The sequence below is a fragment of the Platichthys flesus genome, chromosome 15, assembly GCF_949316205.1.
Source record: "Platichthys flesus chromosome 15, fPlaFle2.1, whole genome shotgun sequence".
NCBI classification, from domain to species: Eukaryota; Metazoa; Chordata; class Actinopteri; order Pleuronectiformes; family Pleuronectidae; genus Platichthys; species Platichthys flesus.
In genome coordinates, this window is record NC_084959.1 from 2497699 (window position 1) to 2511094 (window position 13396).

At 46.6% G+C, this 13396-nt stretch overlaps 1 protein-coding gene across 2 annotated transcripts; it reads right to left on the minus strand.

The window, feature by feature from the left end:
• Window positions 1-378: 378 nt before the first annotated feature.
• dtx2 (deltex 2, E3 ubiquitin ligase) lies at window positions 379-13158 on the minus strand. Of its 2 annotated transcripts, XM_062405950.1 has the most exons (9): window positions 12540-13158; window positions 10984-11602; window positions 8842-8900; window positions 6438-6680; window positions 4818-4885; window positions 4517-4684; window positions 3122-3283; window positions 2302-2391; window positions 379-2021 (listed from the first exon to the last, which is right to left on the minus strand). In XM_062405950.1, the coding sequence occupies exons 1-9, from the start codon at window positions 12847-12849 to the stop codon at window positions 1770-1772; spliced, it is 1971 nt and encodes a 656-aa protein (XP_062261934.1). In that variant the 5' UTR covers window positions 12850-13158; the 3' UTR covers window positions 379-1769. The 2 variants fall into 2 exon arrangements, with proteins under 2 accessions (XP_062261934.1, XP_062261935.1); XM_062405951.1 differs by lacking the exon at window positions 6438-6680 and having other exon boundaries at window positions 12540-13155.
• Window positions 13159-13396: the final 238 nt, after the last annotated feature.

Below are 13396 nucleotides of genomic sequence, written 5' to 3' on the forward strand. Positions count from 1 at the left end.
ATTGAAAAACAATTCATGTAACTTTGTCCCTATCCAGGATTTTACCAGTTCTTTCTAGAACCCTCCTTCCACTTCGTTTCATGGAAATCGGTTCAGTAGATTTTTCTTTTTCCTGCTGATTAACAAACCAGAAGTCACTCAGCAGAGCTCCAACATTTAAATTCACTAGATCCAGATTTTACACTCATTCTTAAATTGAGATCCATCAATTATCTTTGAAGTAAATGTAAAAAAAACATTTTCATGATGATGAGACAGTGAAACAAATTGAAAAGTTATTGTTTGTGTTGTACGTCAGCTCCCAGAGTTTTCACCTGATGCTACGAACAAACTTAAAACTTGCTAGCTGCAGTGAAAGAGAGAAATAAGAGTCACGACTCATTTTGCTTCATTTCTTTATTGCAGACTTTTTTCAGTTTTGCTTGTTTACATGTCAAAACCCAGTCCAGCGACTGTGAGCAGAGTGATGCGAGTACAGGAGGAGAGTCGGCAGCCGGCTCGTTCCATCAACACGAGTTCCATGACCTTGATTGTCACAAAACGTTCTTCTCCAGACTTTCACTCTAATCACCTCGTCTCTTCTCACACGGCAACACAAACATTAAGTGACAAACAACCGTCTAACCCACGAGAGGAACCGGGAGCGAGTGCATCACACGTCTGTTCCTCAAATCAGGGAATGAACTGTGACCTCAAATCAGAAGTTAACCTTTCAAAATATACAACTTTATCCCCCCCCCCCAGTCTGTTTGTTTGTTTGTTTTCTACATATTGTCCATTCACTCCTGTTTATTTGTATTTACAGTAACGCATTGCCCCGGGTTCGTATAAACTCGCTGTGCTACGAAGGTTTCAGTGACGTCGAACTAAACACAAACGTTTCCCGCTGGAAACACTTGAATTGCATAACATCCCAATTTAAAACCAGTTCACGGCCCTTCCACTGGAAACCAGTCACTCCGCTAAACGCACTGCCGTCAGAACTAAAGTGCTTCATGAGACTTTTGAGAGAGAGAGAGCTGCCGTTCTCATGGCCACTGGACGATGAGGATGACGAGCGGTGGGGGGGGGGGGCCGAGATGAAGAACACGTGTTTGTGAACAAGGTGAAAATGTTACGAGAGCAAAGTCGTAACATTCGGAGGTTAAAGTCATTGTTATGATAAAAGGGACCTGATAATAATAACAAAGTCAAAGTAGTGCGTTAACAACATTGTGACAATACAAGAGAAAAGTCGTAATATTTCCAGATAAAGAAAAATGTGCAGTAAATTCTGGATTTAAAATCTCAAACCAACTTGGAAATTATTGTTTTTCTTTGCAAAATTATCACTTTATGATCAAAATTACAACTTAATTCTCGTAACATTCCGACTTTTTGTACGGTAACATTTCCTCTTCATTGTCGTTTTCCTCAAACTGGTCCCGATTCTCTGTCACTGGGAACAAACGAGTGTCGATGGAAAAACAAAGTCAAGAGAAGTCGTGTCCAGTTCGTGGAGGTTTGATAAAACACGAGTTTCTCTCTGAGTTCAGTCTCCTGGAATATGTGATGTGTGGGAATGTGGATCTCAGCCCCGCCCCTTCCGCTCTCAGCCCCGCCCCTTCCACAGAGAAGCTCCATGACCTGTCCTCAACCCACCCCCCCCTTCCCCCTGGACGCTGTCTTCTACTAAATGATGGAGGTGGCAGAAGGTCCCCCGGGTCGTTGAGGTGGGTAACGTCTGTGGTCGGCTCTGAGTGGAAGCGTGTGAAGCCGGGAGCTGAGGCCTAGCTGCTCCCGCCGGTGGCGCCCCCTGGAGGTTTGAGGCAGGCCTCGGTCACGCCCTGAGACGCCAGCTCAGACAGAGCATTGTCCAGGTAGTTGGGGTCGGGGAAGCCGTGGCCCGACAAGTTGGACATCATCTCCGTCTTGTGGTGGATCCCGTTCCACACCACGGTGTCCGGCTCCCCCGTGGTGCTGGACGTGCCCACGGTGAAGATGAGGCGCCGCATCCACGCCATCTTCAGCAGCTCCAGCACCTTTTCACCGAGGAGACGAGGAGCAGACGTTAGTGAGGAGGAGGCAGAGACCAGCTGGTTTTTCTATCATGATGCTTCTGATCATTTTGGTTTGAATTAGTAACTCGATATATAAAACACAGTCACTGGTATAAACAGGGAGAACTACTCGGTGCAATCACATCTCCTAGGTGAGGATCTTGAAGCAGGAAGTGAAGTTAAACACTTGTGTGATGTGTTTACACTGTAAACAAGCCTTGAAGACTTAAATCTACTCGGATCTAGAGCGTCTGCTCTTTACCTTCCGGCCTTTGTCGTTGTCGGGGATGAAGCAGAAGCGAGGGAAGCCTCTGCAGCTGAACGGCTGCCCGGGGTTAGGATGCTCCGGCCCCTGGAGGTGGAGGAGGAAAACAAACAAACAAACAAACTGATAAATGAATGGAAAGAGTGAAAGTTTAATACTTCACATCAGTTGGACCCATAAAAAAAATAATCTAATCACTGAGGCGTCTGCAGATTGTGAGCGGCGGAGCAACAGCTCGATACAAACCAGGTCGGAGATCCTCTGACTTCAGATCAGTGGAACTGATTCACGCAGTTTGTCTTCACTCGTGGTTTCAGCAGGACACACAAAAGAAATGAAGAACGTAATAAAGACGGAAGTCGCTGTGAAGAGACGACTCCACAGAAACTGATTCTGAACATCGGTCTGTTCAAATGTCTGTTTGGGGGGAAACTGGATTTCACTCGTCGAACGTAACAACCTCACCGTCCTTTAGGAGCATTTCTTATATTTATATATTTATACACATTAAACAGAATCCCTGTCATTGAAGATACTCATTTACTTGTTTCATTTACTAGAAAACAAGGTCTCATATCCACCAGTCTGATGTCATCACGTGACCCGGCTGTTTGAGAGGAGACGTCTCTTCTATGAAATCAATCTTTAATAAAAACACAGATTTCCCCCTGAACCCATCTGAGCTCCTCCTGCTCCGTGAAGCTCGGCCGAGCAGAGAACAGCTCGTTCTCCTTGTGGCTGAGATGTTCACCTGAATCCTCCACTCACTGAGCTCTTCTATCAGAGTCAGAGGATCTTCATGCTGAGGAGTTATCACCTGTAGGCCAGGGGGGATGCTGTAGATGATCTGGATGGTGCCACAGTCCGGGTGGCCGGGCAGCGACTGGGCGATGCTGTAGATCTCCATCTTGCCTTTGGGCTGCGTGCCGGTCTTCTCTCCGTAGATTGTCTTACACGAGGGACACTGCAGGCTGCCGTCCTGGGGAGGGAGGGAGGGAGGGAGGGAGGGAGGGAGAGAGAGAGAGAGAGAGGAGGGAGAGAGAGAGAGAGAGAGAGAGAGAGAGAGAGAGAGAGAGAGAGAGAGAGAGAGAGAGAGAGAGAGAGAGAGAGAGAGAGAGAGAGAGAGAGAGAGATGATCAAACACGTGTCGACCCACTGGTGAGTTCGGGGGGGGTTCCTCTGTCCCATCACGAAGACCAGTTCAGGTTTGTTTGTACTAAATGTGTTGCACTTATTGTGTATTAACTTCACGTGGACAAGCCCTTTAAATAAACGATTCTCCAGGATGTTTACAGATATAAACAAGTTAAGATTTAATTTAACTTTTAATTTAAGACCAAACTTTCAATGGAAGAACAAACAAAAAGGGAAAATATACCAAGTTCACTCCACTTCTACTTATTGTTGAACTGGCATTTCCAGACCAGTGGGCTGGAGACAAAGTCTTAAATAAACTTAACCAGAAACAGTAATGACTCAGCAAATATGCAGAAGTAATAGTTCTTCTTCTTCTTTGGTTCTGGCGGAGGAGATATGTTTGATGGGTTCGGATTTTAGGGGCAGGTCCGTCAGAGGCCTTTTGTTTGTTAAATTAAATTTGAGATATTTGAACACACTGAACTCGAGTAAATATTCTAGGCAGAAAAAGGATTATTTCAGCACAAGTTAAATTAGAGTTGTTCATCATCTCAATAAAAATTTGGTTGATCTGTTTAAAGCTCCTGGACCTCAGCAGGTGTTTCCCTCGTGGTTCCCAGTTCACCCACTGGCCCCGCACCTTGTGGACATGTTGCTGTTTCTGATTTAAAAACCAGTCTGACTCTGCTGGGGCCTGACCTGCTAATGGGGGCTGATTATAGTGATTTCACACACACACACACACACACACACACACACACACACACACACACACACACACACACACACACACACACACACACACACACACACACACACACACACACACACACACACACACACACACACACACACACACACACACACACACACACACACACACACACACACACACACACACACACACACACACACACACACACACACACACACACACACACACACACACACACGGTGTCCATCTCCTCGTCCTCCTCTCAGCAGGAGTGACACACGTCCTCCGTCACACTTTGAGTCATTCATCTTGAACCTCTGTCCACATAATGAGAGGCCGGCGCTGCCCTGAGTCTGGCACCTTGGTTCCGTTGTTGTACATGGCCAGCATGCAGAGCATGTGCAGCGTGTGGCCACACTTGATGAATTTGCCCACGTTGTCCGGGAGGATGTTGTGGCCGCCGGCGTCGCTGGCCGGCGTCTCGTAGCCGGACGGGTTGGACAGTTGGTCCATGCAGATGATGCAGTCCTGAGGGGGGGGACAAGAGGACATGTTGAGTTTAGTGTCTTTAGGGAAAGTTACAGAATTGAACCAAATGTTCAATTGAGCCTTGATATTGTGACAACAATCAAACAGTGAGTGGCGCTGGCTGAGTCGTCACCTCGTCGGGCACGCCGGCCACCACCTCCATGTAGCGCCGGATCACGTCCTCAGATCTCTGAGCCGAGGCTGAAACAGGCACAAGGCAGAAGACACAAAGACACGAATAAGACGAGACAGGAAAAGAGACGATAACGAGTTCTTCTGAAGGAGCCAAGCAGAATATGAGACATCACAGATTGTAGAAGAACATTAGTCACAAACTTTATAATTCTTTTCTTTCTGCTTCTGCTAAATACTCAAGTGGACGTGTCAGATAGAACATCCTGAAGAGAGAAGAGCATTGAACACACAATCTGTGGAGCCAGAGTCGATCTGAATGGACGACAACACAATGAACCACACAGTGTTAATGAATGGTGACAATGAGCAGCCTGAGGGATGGTTACAGACACTGACATGCCCCCCCCCCCCCCCCCACACACAAACGAGTGATGTCGAGTTCGTTTAGGGAACAAACTTCTCAACGTTCATCTTCAGTCGTCTTTTTGGGGGATTTTTAATACACTGAACAGCTCCAGTTGAATCCAGAGACGTCAGGTTGTCTCTGTCTGACGTGTGGACGTGAGAGGACATGATACAGACAGTGAGACAGACAGTGAGAGGACATGATACAGACAGTGAGACAGACAGTGAGAGGACATGATACAGACAGTGAGACAGACAGTGAGAGGACATGAGAGGAAGTGACATCAGAGGTCAGAGCAACGCAGAGATGGAAAAACAAGCAGGAAATGATATGATTCCAGAGCTGAGCCCAGGAACACACAGTTTAACCAAAAGGTTGAGTTAAGCTGCTTCAATCCTGATTTTCATGATCAATTTACCTGATGTTTACTTCTTAGTTAATCATTATGTGGTTTGTAAAACAATAGAAAACGTGTTTGTTGTGTGAAGAACCTCCTTGAAAACTTGATTATTCATCTTAAACACTACTTATAATAATTAGCTTTAATTTAAGTTGGGTTTAGTTTCTCCTGCAGACACACACTAAAGTGTACAACTTTTTGTATTAAATATTCTAACGATGAGGACGCCCTCTGGCTCAGCTGGTGGCCGACGGAGGTTTGAATCCTCCTGCAGCAGCTGCCCCCCCCCACACTCTACCCACTTCACACCTGCACTTTCCTCTCAATAAAAGGCAAAGATGCACAATAACTTTCCCTTAATATGTATATATATATATATATATATATATATATTCTAATTCTGAGGTCAGGACAGTCTAAAGCCGTGTTTGACTCCCAGCTTCTCTTTCCTGTTATGACGATCAGGGAGAACATTTCTCTGATGAACAGTAACGATGGACAAGCAGGATTTATGGTGGGTGAACAGCTGATGGAGTGAAACTAAAGGGGGGGGGGGGGCAGCAGAGAGGTCGGTGCTAGTTTAGTTTTATAAATCTAAATTCTACGAGTCTATTCTTCCTCCTTCACTGCTGCACAGAACTTTTGCAGCAGCTTGTTTTCCTGCTAACAACCTCAGAGGAGCCGTGTGAACGCAGCCCGATGAAAACCTGGAGACAAAGGACAGTGAGGAGATGCAGGATGAGATGTTTCCTCAAAGCCGGTGGTGATGACACGTGGACCAACAGAGGACAAGGACAAGTGGAAGAAGCTACCTCTCCTGTGCTGCCTCTTTGCTCTCCTAACTGAACTGCTGCTGCTGCTGCTGCTGCTGTGGGGCTTGCTGGGCCTGCTGGCGGGGGGGAGGAGAGGAGGAGGAAGAGAGAAAGGAGCAGGATGCTGCTGCTGAAGCTGAGGAGGCTGTGGATGCTGCTGCTGCTGCTGCTGCTGCGGAGGGAGGGGGGCATTGGTGAAGTGCACGCCGAGTCCCACTGCTGACATCAAAATGGAGGCCATGCCTGGAGCAGGGGTAGGGTGGGGTGGGTTTGAGTGGGGGGGGGAGGTGAGGGTTGAGAGCAAGTGGAGATATGCAGGAGCAGAAAGAAACAAATCAAAAAGGTATGAGAAATGTAGCAGCAGCCGAGGCTTCCACTGAGACCGCCACACAGACACAAAACACTGAGTCACACACACACACATCGAAACCAACTGGGTTTGAGACTCCATACTGGTTTACTGGTTCAGGGTGAACAAATACGAGTTCTACGGATCAATGTTTCACAACTAGACATCGATCACACGTGTCTCCGTCCTGAGACAAGGATCCCAGAGGGTTCTGCTCTTTGTATTCCCCCCCGTTCAAAGTTAATTTTCTAGTTTGTGTGTCGTGACAACTTTTATCTTTGTGGCAGTGATATCAGAAGAGGTTGGAAACTTTCCACTGCGACCCTGCGTCATGTTGACGGGACGTCATCACATCATTTCTGCACATGTGTCACGTTCACACTGTCAACTCGCTTCCAGGAAACCAGTAAGAGGTTGATCCTGCTTGTTGGGACGGAGCATTATCCAGCTGGAAACAGCCGTAAGACGCAGGGTAGACAGCTAGGGCCATTCAAACCAGGACTGATTGGTATAAAGGGGGCCCAAGGTCTCCCATTACACCCCCACTACCAGCACTCATCTGCTGGGTCCATGAGTGTCTGACCCCACGATCTGCAGCCTCATCAAACCGGACTTCTTCAACCGTCCAGTGCTGTTGAGCCGGTGTCACCTCAGCCTCAGATTACTGCTGTCGGCCGACATGTTGCTGTCGTCCGTCCACCACAAGGTTTGACTTGTTTTTCGCTCTGAGAAGCTTTTCAGCTCAGCCCGGTTATAAAAGTTGTTATGGGAGTTATGTGAGTTATCTTGGTGGTTTTGTCAGCTGAGCCCAGTCTGAGCGTTCCCCATCAACGAGACGCTTCCCTCCACAGAGCTGCAGCTCACTGGAGCTCTGAAGATCAGCCGTTTCAGAAACACTCTGACCAACAATCACTCCACCGTCCAAAACCCCCGTTTCCTCGATGCTAACGTTTGACGTGGAACTTTACTGAAGCTACTGACCTATGTCTGCGTTGCACTGCTGCCACATGATTGGCTGATTGGATAAATGCATGAGTAAGCAGGTGTTCCTGGTAAAATGTTCATTGATGTATCTGATGATTGTGTGGAACTGTTTCAAATGGCTGTTCAATAATAACAGAACTAAATTCATAGACTGTAAATAAAGATGAAAGAGAGCAGAAGTATTCTCCATCGCCCCCTAGAGGCTCACTGCAGGATAGGGTCTGGGATATTTTGGCTTCATTATTGAACAACAGATGGAAGCGGAGCCATGTTGTTCATCTTTGTGTTCAATCATTTCAGATCTGATTGATATTTAACCTTTGCATTGTTTTGAAACTTGCAAAATTAACACAATCATAAATCATTTCTATGACACTGATTATTTTAATTTGAGCCCAGACTGGATTTGTTTTCGAACACCATGAACTCAAGTGAAACATTTCTCCAAAGATATGATATTGACTAATGTCACTGATCTATTTTTACATCCACATTCAAATGATCTGAACCAAGAGATTCACTCTACAGGGACGTATGGTATAAGTTATGAGAACTGTTTGTTCTGTTCTGTTTCTTTAGGTTTGAGGCCTCAGTCAAAACGCAGTGAGGAGGAGGAGCTGTGGGACAACTCGTCTTTCAGAGGGAGACACTGAAAGACAGAGTCAATCCTCCTTCACATCCAGGACTGACTGTTTTGTACAACACGAGGAAACCTGAGTCGGCTCTCAATAAAAGATGAGCCCGTGTGGAGGCTGTTTTCCTTCATACTGGAATAACAAATGATATGATGTTGTTTCCTGCTGAATGGACGTGTCTCTGATGGGTTCTAAAATAAAAAGCAACATCATTACCCCACACGCCACCACATCTCTTTATGGTTTTATGCTCTTTAAGTTTGCTTAGTATTAACTGTGCATGTTCCCTCCTTTACTGTAACAGCCTGACACCTACATGACACATGCAGAGCACATAGAAAGACTAAAATAATACTGAATAGAAAAACCTGCATCAGGCTCAGAGACGTGGTGCAGAACAGGCTGAGGGAACAGTGAGGGTTAGTGGCTCGTTTACCTGCCAGGGCCGAGCTGACGCTGGTGGATCCGTTCAGCTGCACAGCGATGGAGGGGACGCTGCGGGACAGGAGACAAAGACGGAGACACTCAGTCGGTGGAAACAGAGACAAGCAAATAAAATTAAGAAACATTTTTTGTACAAGGATTCAAAAGGTTAGGTAGAGTCACGTTAGGACCAGTGTTAAGAAGAAAAAAACCTGCAATCTCTTTGCTTTATCAGTAAAAATCCCAGTCCAACACACATCACAGAACCAGTCACATTCACTGGGTATACGTCAAATTTACCAAACCAATCTGACCATTTTTAGATTGTCCAGCAAATGACTGATAGAGCCTGAGACTGAATAACAACAAATAAACATTAACTGCAGGACCAGAGTGAAACTAGTGACTTACTATTGATGTCTTTGGACAGAGTATATTTGCTTACTATGCAAATCAGCCTTTAATGAAAACGATGAGCGTGGTGGTTTCACTCATCAGTCAAACGAGAGGACATTGGAAACAATAGAAGGAAACATGTCCCTGATACTGAGGATCTCTTGACGTCAGCTAACCTGCTGAATAAAGGAAGCTGAGTCCAGTGTCCGGTGCCTTAATGCACTGAACAAGCTGCAGCAACAACTATATTAATGATGTTCAACACCATTAAACCGCAGAGTACAGAGGAAGACGGGTTACTATTGAAAAACAAAGCTCTTCCTTTATTTGGACATTTAAGTAAATTTGGTAAAAATCCACAGCTGACACATCCCAGTCGAGGATTCAGAGCGTTGACTCAGTTCTTAGTAGAAACACCTTTGGCAGCGATCAAAGCTTCCAGTGTATTTCTACGAGTCTCTACGAGCTCTGAACGCATGGACCTGGGAAGTTTATCCCGTTATCTCCTCTCAGATCCTCCCCGGCTCTGTCGTGTTGGACGGGAACCGACATCTTCAGGTCTCTCTACAAACGGTGGATGTTAGGTTAAATCTGGGCTTCAGCCGGGGCCACTAATGACAGACAGAGACTTGTCCCGGAGCCTCTCCAGCGTTATCTGGGCTTTAAGCTTCAGGTCCCTGTCGTGCTGAAAGGTGAACTGTCGCCCCGGTGTCGGGTAGCGTGCAGTCTGAGCAGGATTTCTTTAAGAACCTCTCATTCTCACCCCGTTCTCTCAACTCAGACCAGTGTCTCTCTCTCTCTCTCTGCTGCTGAGAACCTCCTTCTCTCTATTTAACACAAGGCTGCAAACAACACGCTTCACAAGGCATATAAATAATATCTCAATATTCTGACATTTCCTCTGAAGCATTATATAGATGAACAAGTATTTAAAACTGTTCTGCACAAATGAGCTTTCAACAGATTCTCTCATCTATACAGAGACAGAATCTTATCTTCATCTTCCTTGGACTTAATGTCCTGTTTCTATTTGTCCTGAGAGGCTGTGTGGAGTGTGGGGTCTTTCCAATCCTAACCTGTATGACCATCATGACTTGTCTCTGTCTTTTATTTAGGGATCCTTTGATTCATTAATTAATAATAATAAATAATATTGTATTTATGATAACAGGATAACATATTTAACCTGACCTGAAACCATCTCCAATACATTCATTTTTCCACAGATCGATCAAGTTCCCGCCACATGACTTAAAGGTAACTTAAAACCAAAAGGCCGCACCTAACCTCAGTTTGAAGTGCCACAGCTAAGTGATTCTGAATAAGTGTATTTCTCAAACACAGGGTTTAATTGTGTCAGTGAGATATTAATGTTATTGAGCCAAGATGATAAGCAAAATGTACAACACAAGACATTGTGTAATAGCTTTTATCTAGAAGTTTATGAAGTGAGGAACAAAGGAGAAGTCAGGATATGACAAAGACCAGAGTCATGCTAACTGAGCCAGAACAAACACATCACCACAGAACAGGGCTGCAGCTACGTGTTTTTGTAATTCCTGTTTGACAGGATAGATTAAAGTTGAGACAGACAGGAAAGACAAAGAGGAAGGAGAGGGAAGGGCGGAGAGGGGCCCATTACACATCCCCCCCACACACAGCCAAATTAGCCCGAGCAACTCATCCTCTCTGTTGTGATACTCTAACACAACTATATTGTGCTACAAGTCCCAGTCCAACACATGTGTAAGACACTAACCTTAACCCATTTGCACTGGCGGAGCTGGTCAGATGCGGCGCAGCCAGTTGACTACCAGAGGGGGGTGGAGGCCAGGGGCTGCCCCAGGACATCGCCCCCACAGAGAGGGGTCTCCGTGGGTAGGGCGAGTAGACCGATGTGGGGTGAGTGGGCACAGCCCTCCCGGTCACCTGGAGGCTGGGCCTGTTCAGACTCCCCGACGAGAAGGAGTGTCGTGACCGGCTGGGAATGGGCCCCGTGCTGCTGTGGCTCAAACACTGCTGGCAGGAGCACGCAGGGCCCGAGGGGATGGCGGGGGGGCCCGCGGGGCCCGAGGGGATGGCTGGGGGGCCGTTGGAGGCCAGCGGGTACGGGAGGTTACACTGACGTCGCACCTGCCGCCTGAAGCCCGTGGCTTTGTTCACCTGGGCCAGAGACGTGAGATCCACGATGTAATTATATCCATGAGGGCCCAGGTCCGCGGTGCCTTGACGCGCCTGATAGCTGTGCTCCAGAAGGATGGAGGTTCGGGTCTCATACGGAGTCCACCCTCCCTCGTCGTTGGCCCATTCCCAGTAGACTCCGCTGCCGAGGCCGGAGGACTGAGCGAACAGGGACCGGCGAACCGACCGGGTCTTTCCTGCAAATAAGAGACAAGTTGCCATGAATAAACTGTTTCTACTACTTAGTGTGATAATAACACACCTACAGGATATACAGAGGAAGGTTGAGAGGACGAGTAGCTGTCAGTTAGCTAACCGTCAAATTCAGGATTGAGTTTACTGCTTGTTTGTATTATTCTTTACAGGCTGGCTCCTCACCATTTAACTGAAGTGTTGCACCTTCACACTCTGGTGATTTTAAAGTGGCAGCTCCTAACTCTCCAGTACCTTGAGATGTTCAAATGGTTATTTTTAATAACTGCTTTCAATTTCCGTTGAGTTAGATTTGTATCTGCTACTTGTGACAGATTTCAATCCTCAAATATTTGTATTTTACATAAGTTGTGCGTGTTATTGCTTTAGTTTTTTCTCTGTTTAAAGGGTATTAGTGTAATCTTTTAATTCTAGTTTTTAAGCCTTTTACACTCTTTGGTTGTTATGACGTGTTGTGTTGTGTTGTGACGTCTTGTTATGACGTGTGGTATAAAGTCATGGCATCACAATCTGTTTTGTGTGCTTTAGTTTCATAAACATATATTAATAACTGGAACTGCTACACCCGTTAGCTGCTAAGCTTTACGAGCTGATAACCCTGATTTAAAGTAGCTAGCACGAATCAGCTGAGCTAAACCACACTAATATGCTAATGTCAGCTGAGTGACGCGTTATAACGACGTCATGTGAACGTGTTAACGAATAAAAAATGAAGCTGATGATTGTTGGAGTTCAACTAAACGCACAACTTCATCACGCACTTAGCTCATCTAAGCTAGCAGCTGTGTAAACACATATCAAAACAACAGAGCTAATGCTAAGTAGCTAGCGTCGCAGCTAACAGGCCCCGTTGTGATGAGAACGTGAATAAAAGGTTCGTGGAAGAAGGTGAGAAGTGTAATGGAGCCGTCCGTGTGTCACCTGTGTCCTGGCGGAACTGCTTCAGGCTCGGGATGTCGATGAGATAAGGCGACAGGCTGGGGTCTGATTGTCCGAGGCAGATGCTCGTGGAGCCGTGTCCCGCTCCTCGGTGGCCCCGCGGCGACAGGCACCGCTCGATGTGGGCGCTCACCTGGCCGCTGTACGGCCGCCAGAAGCCCAGGTCGTCCTGCCACTCCCACACCGCGATCATGGGCTGGGACTGCCCCACGGAGCCGGAGGGCGTCGCGGCCGCGGAGGGCCCGTTCCTGGAGCCGTTGACCCGGGCGCAGGAGCCGGACACGATCGCCATGTTCGCCAGGCTAAGTGCTTAAAGCTAACAACAACTCGCTCCGGGGTTAGCGAGCCGACTGCGGCCAAGACGACCGGGGAACGCAGAGTCCGCCGGCCCGGCTAGCTCGGCTCGTTGAAGCGCTGCATCGTGAACGAGCTAACCCGGGATTTAGAGAAGCTCCGCGGCTAAAAACCGGAGATAGACACTCAGGAGCATGTTGACGGAGCTGGTGCGTTCAATGCAGTTAGCATCGTGTGGCTAACGCTAGCTTGGTGACAGCCCCCTTCATCCTCTGGTGCTGCCTTCACGGGCCGCCCGGACATACTGACACTGTGGTAACCGATAACAGGGGAGCTTTATTTAAGGGAATCAAATGATCAATTATTATTATAATAATAAATATAATAATTATAATTAACTCATAAGTATACATTTTTATGCTGTTCAATATTCCTTTGCCTGTGCAAATTGTATTGCATTTTCATTTTTAATGATAATAATAATATTATACTTATAATAATTATTATAATCATTATATTAACTTTATTTACTTTGCAATATTCAT

Coding starts and splice junctions, on each gene's coding strand:
- dtx2 (XM_062405950.1), bottom strand. CDS start 12,849: ATGGCGATCGTGTCCGGCTCCTGCGCCCGGGTCAACGGCTCCAGGAAC. Junction 11,603..12,539: donor GCAGTTCCGCCAGGACACAG/GTGACACACGGA, acceptor TCTTATTTGCAG/GAAAGACCCGGTCGGTTCGC. Junction 3,284..4,516: donor TGTACAACAACGGAACCAAG/GTGCCAGACTCA, acceptor CTCCCTCCCCAG/GACGGCAGCCTGCAGTGTCC.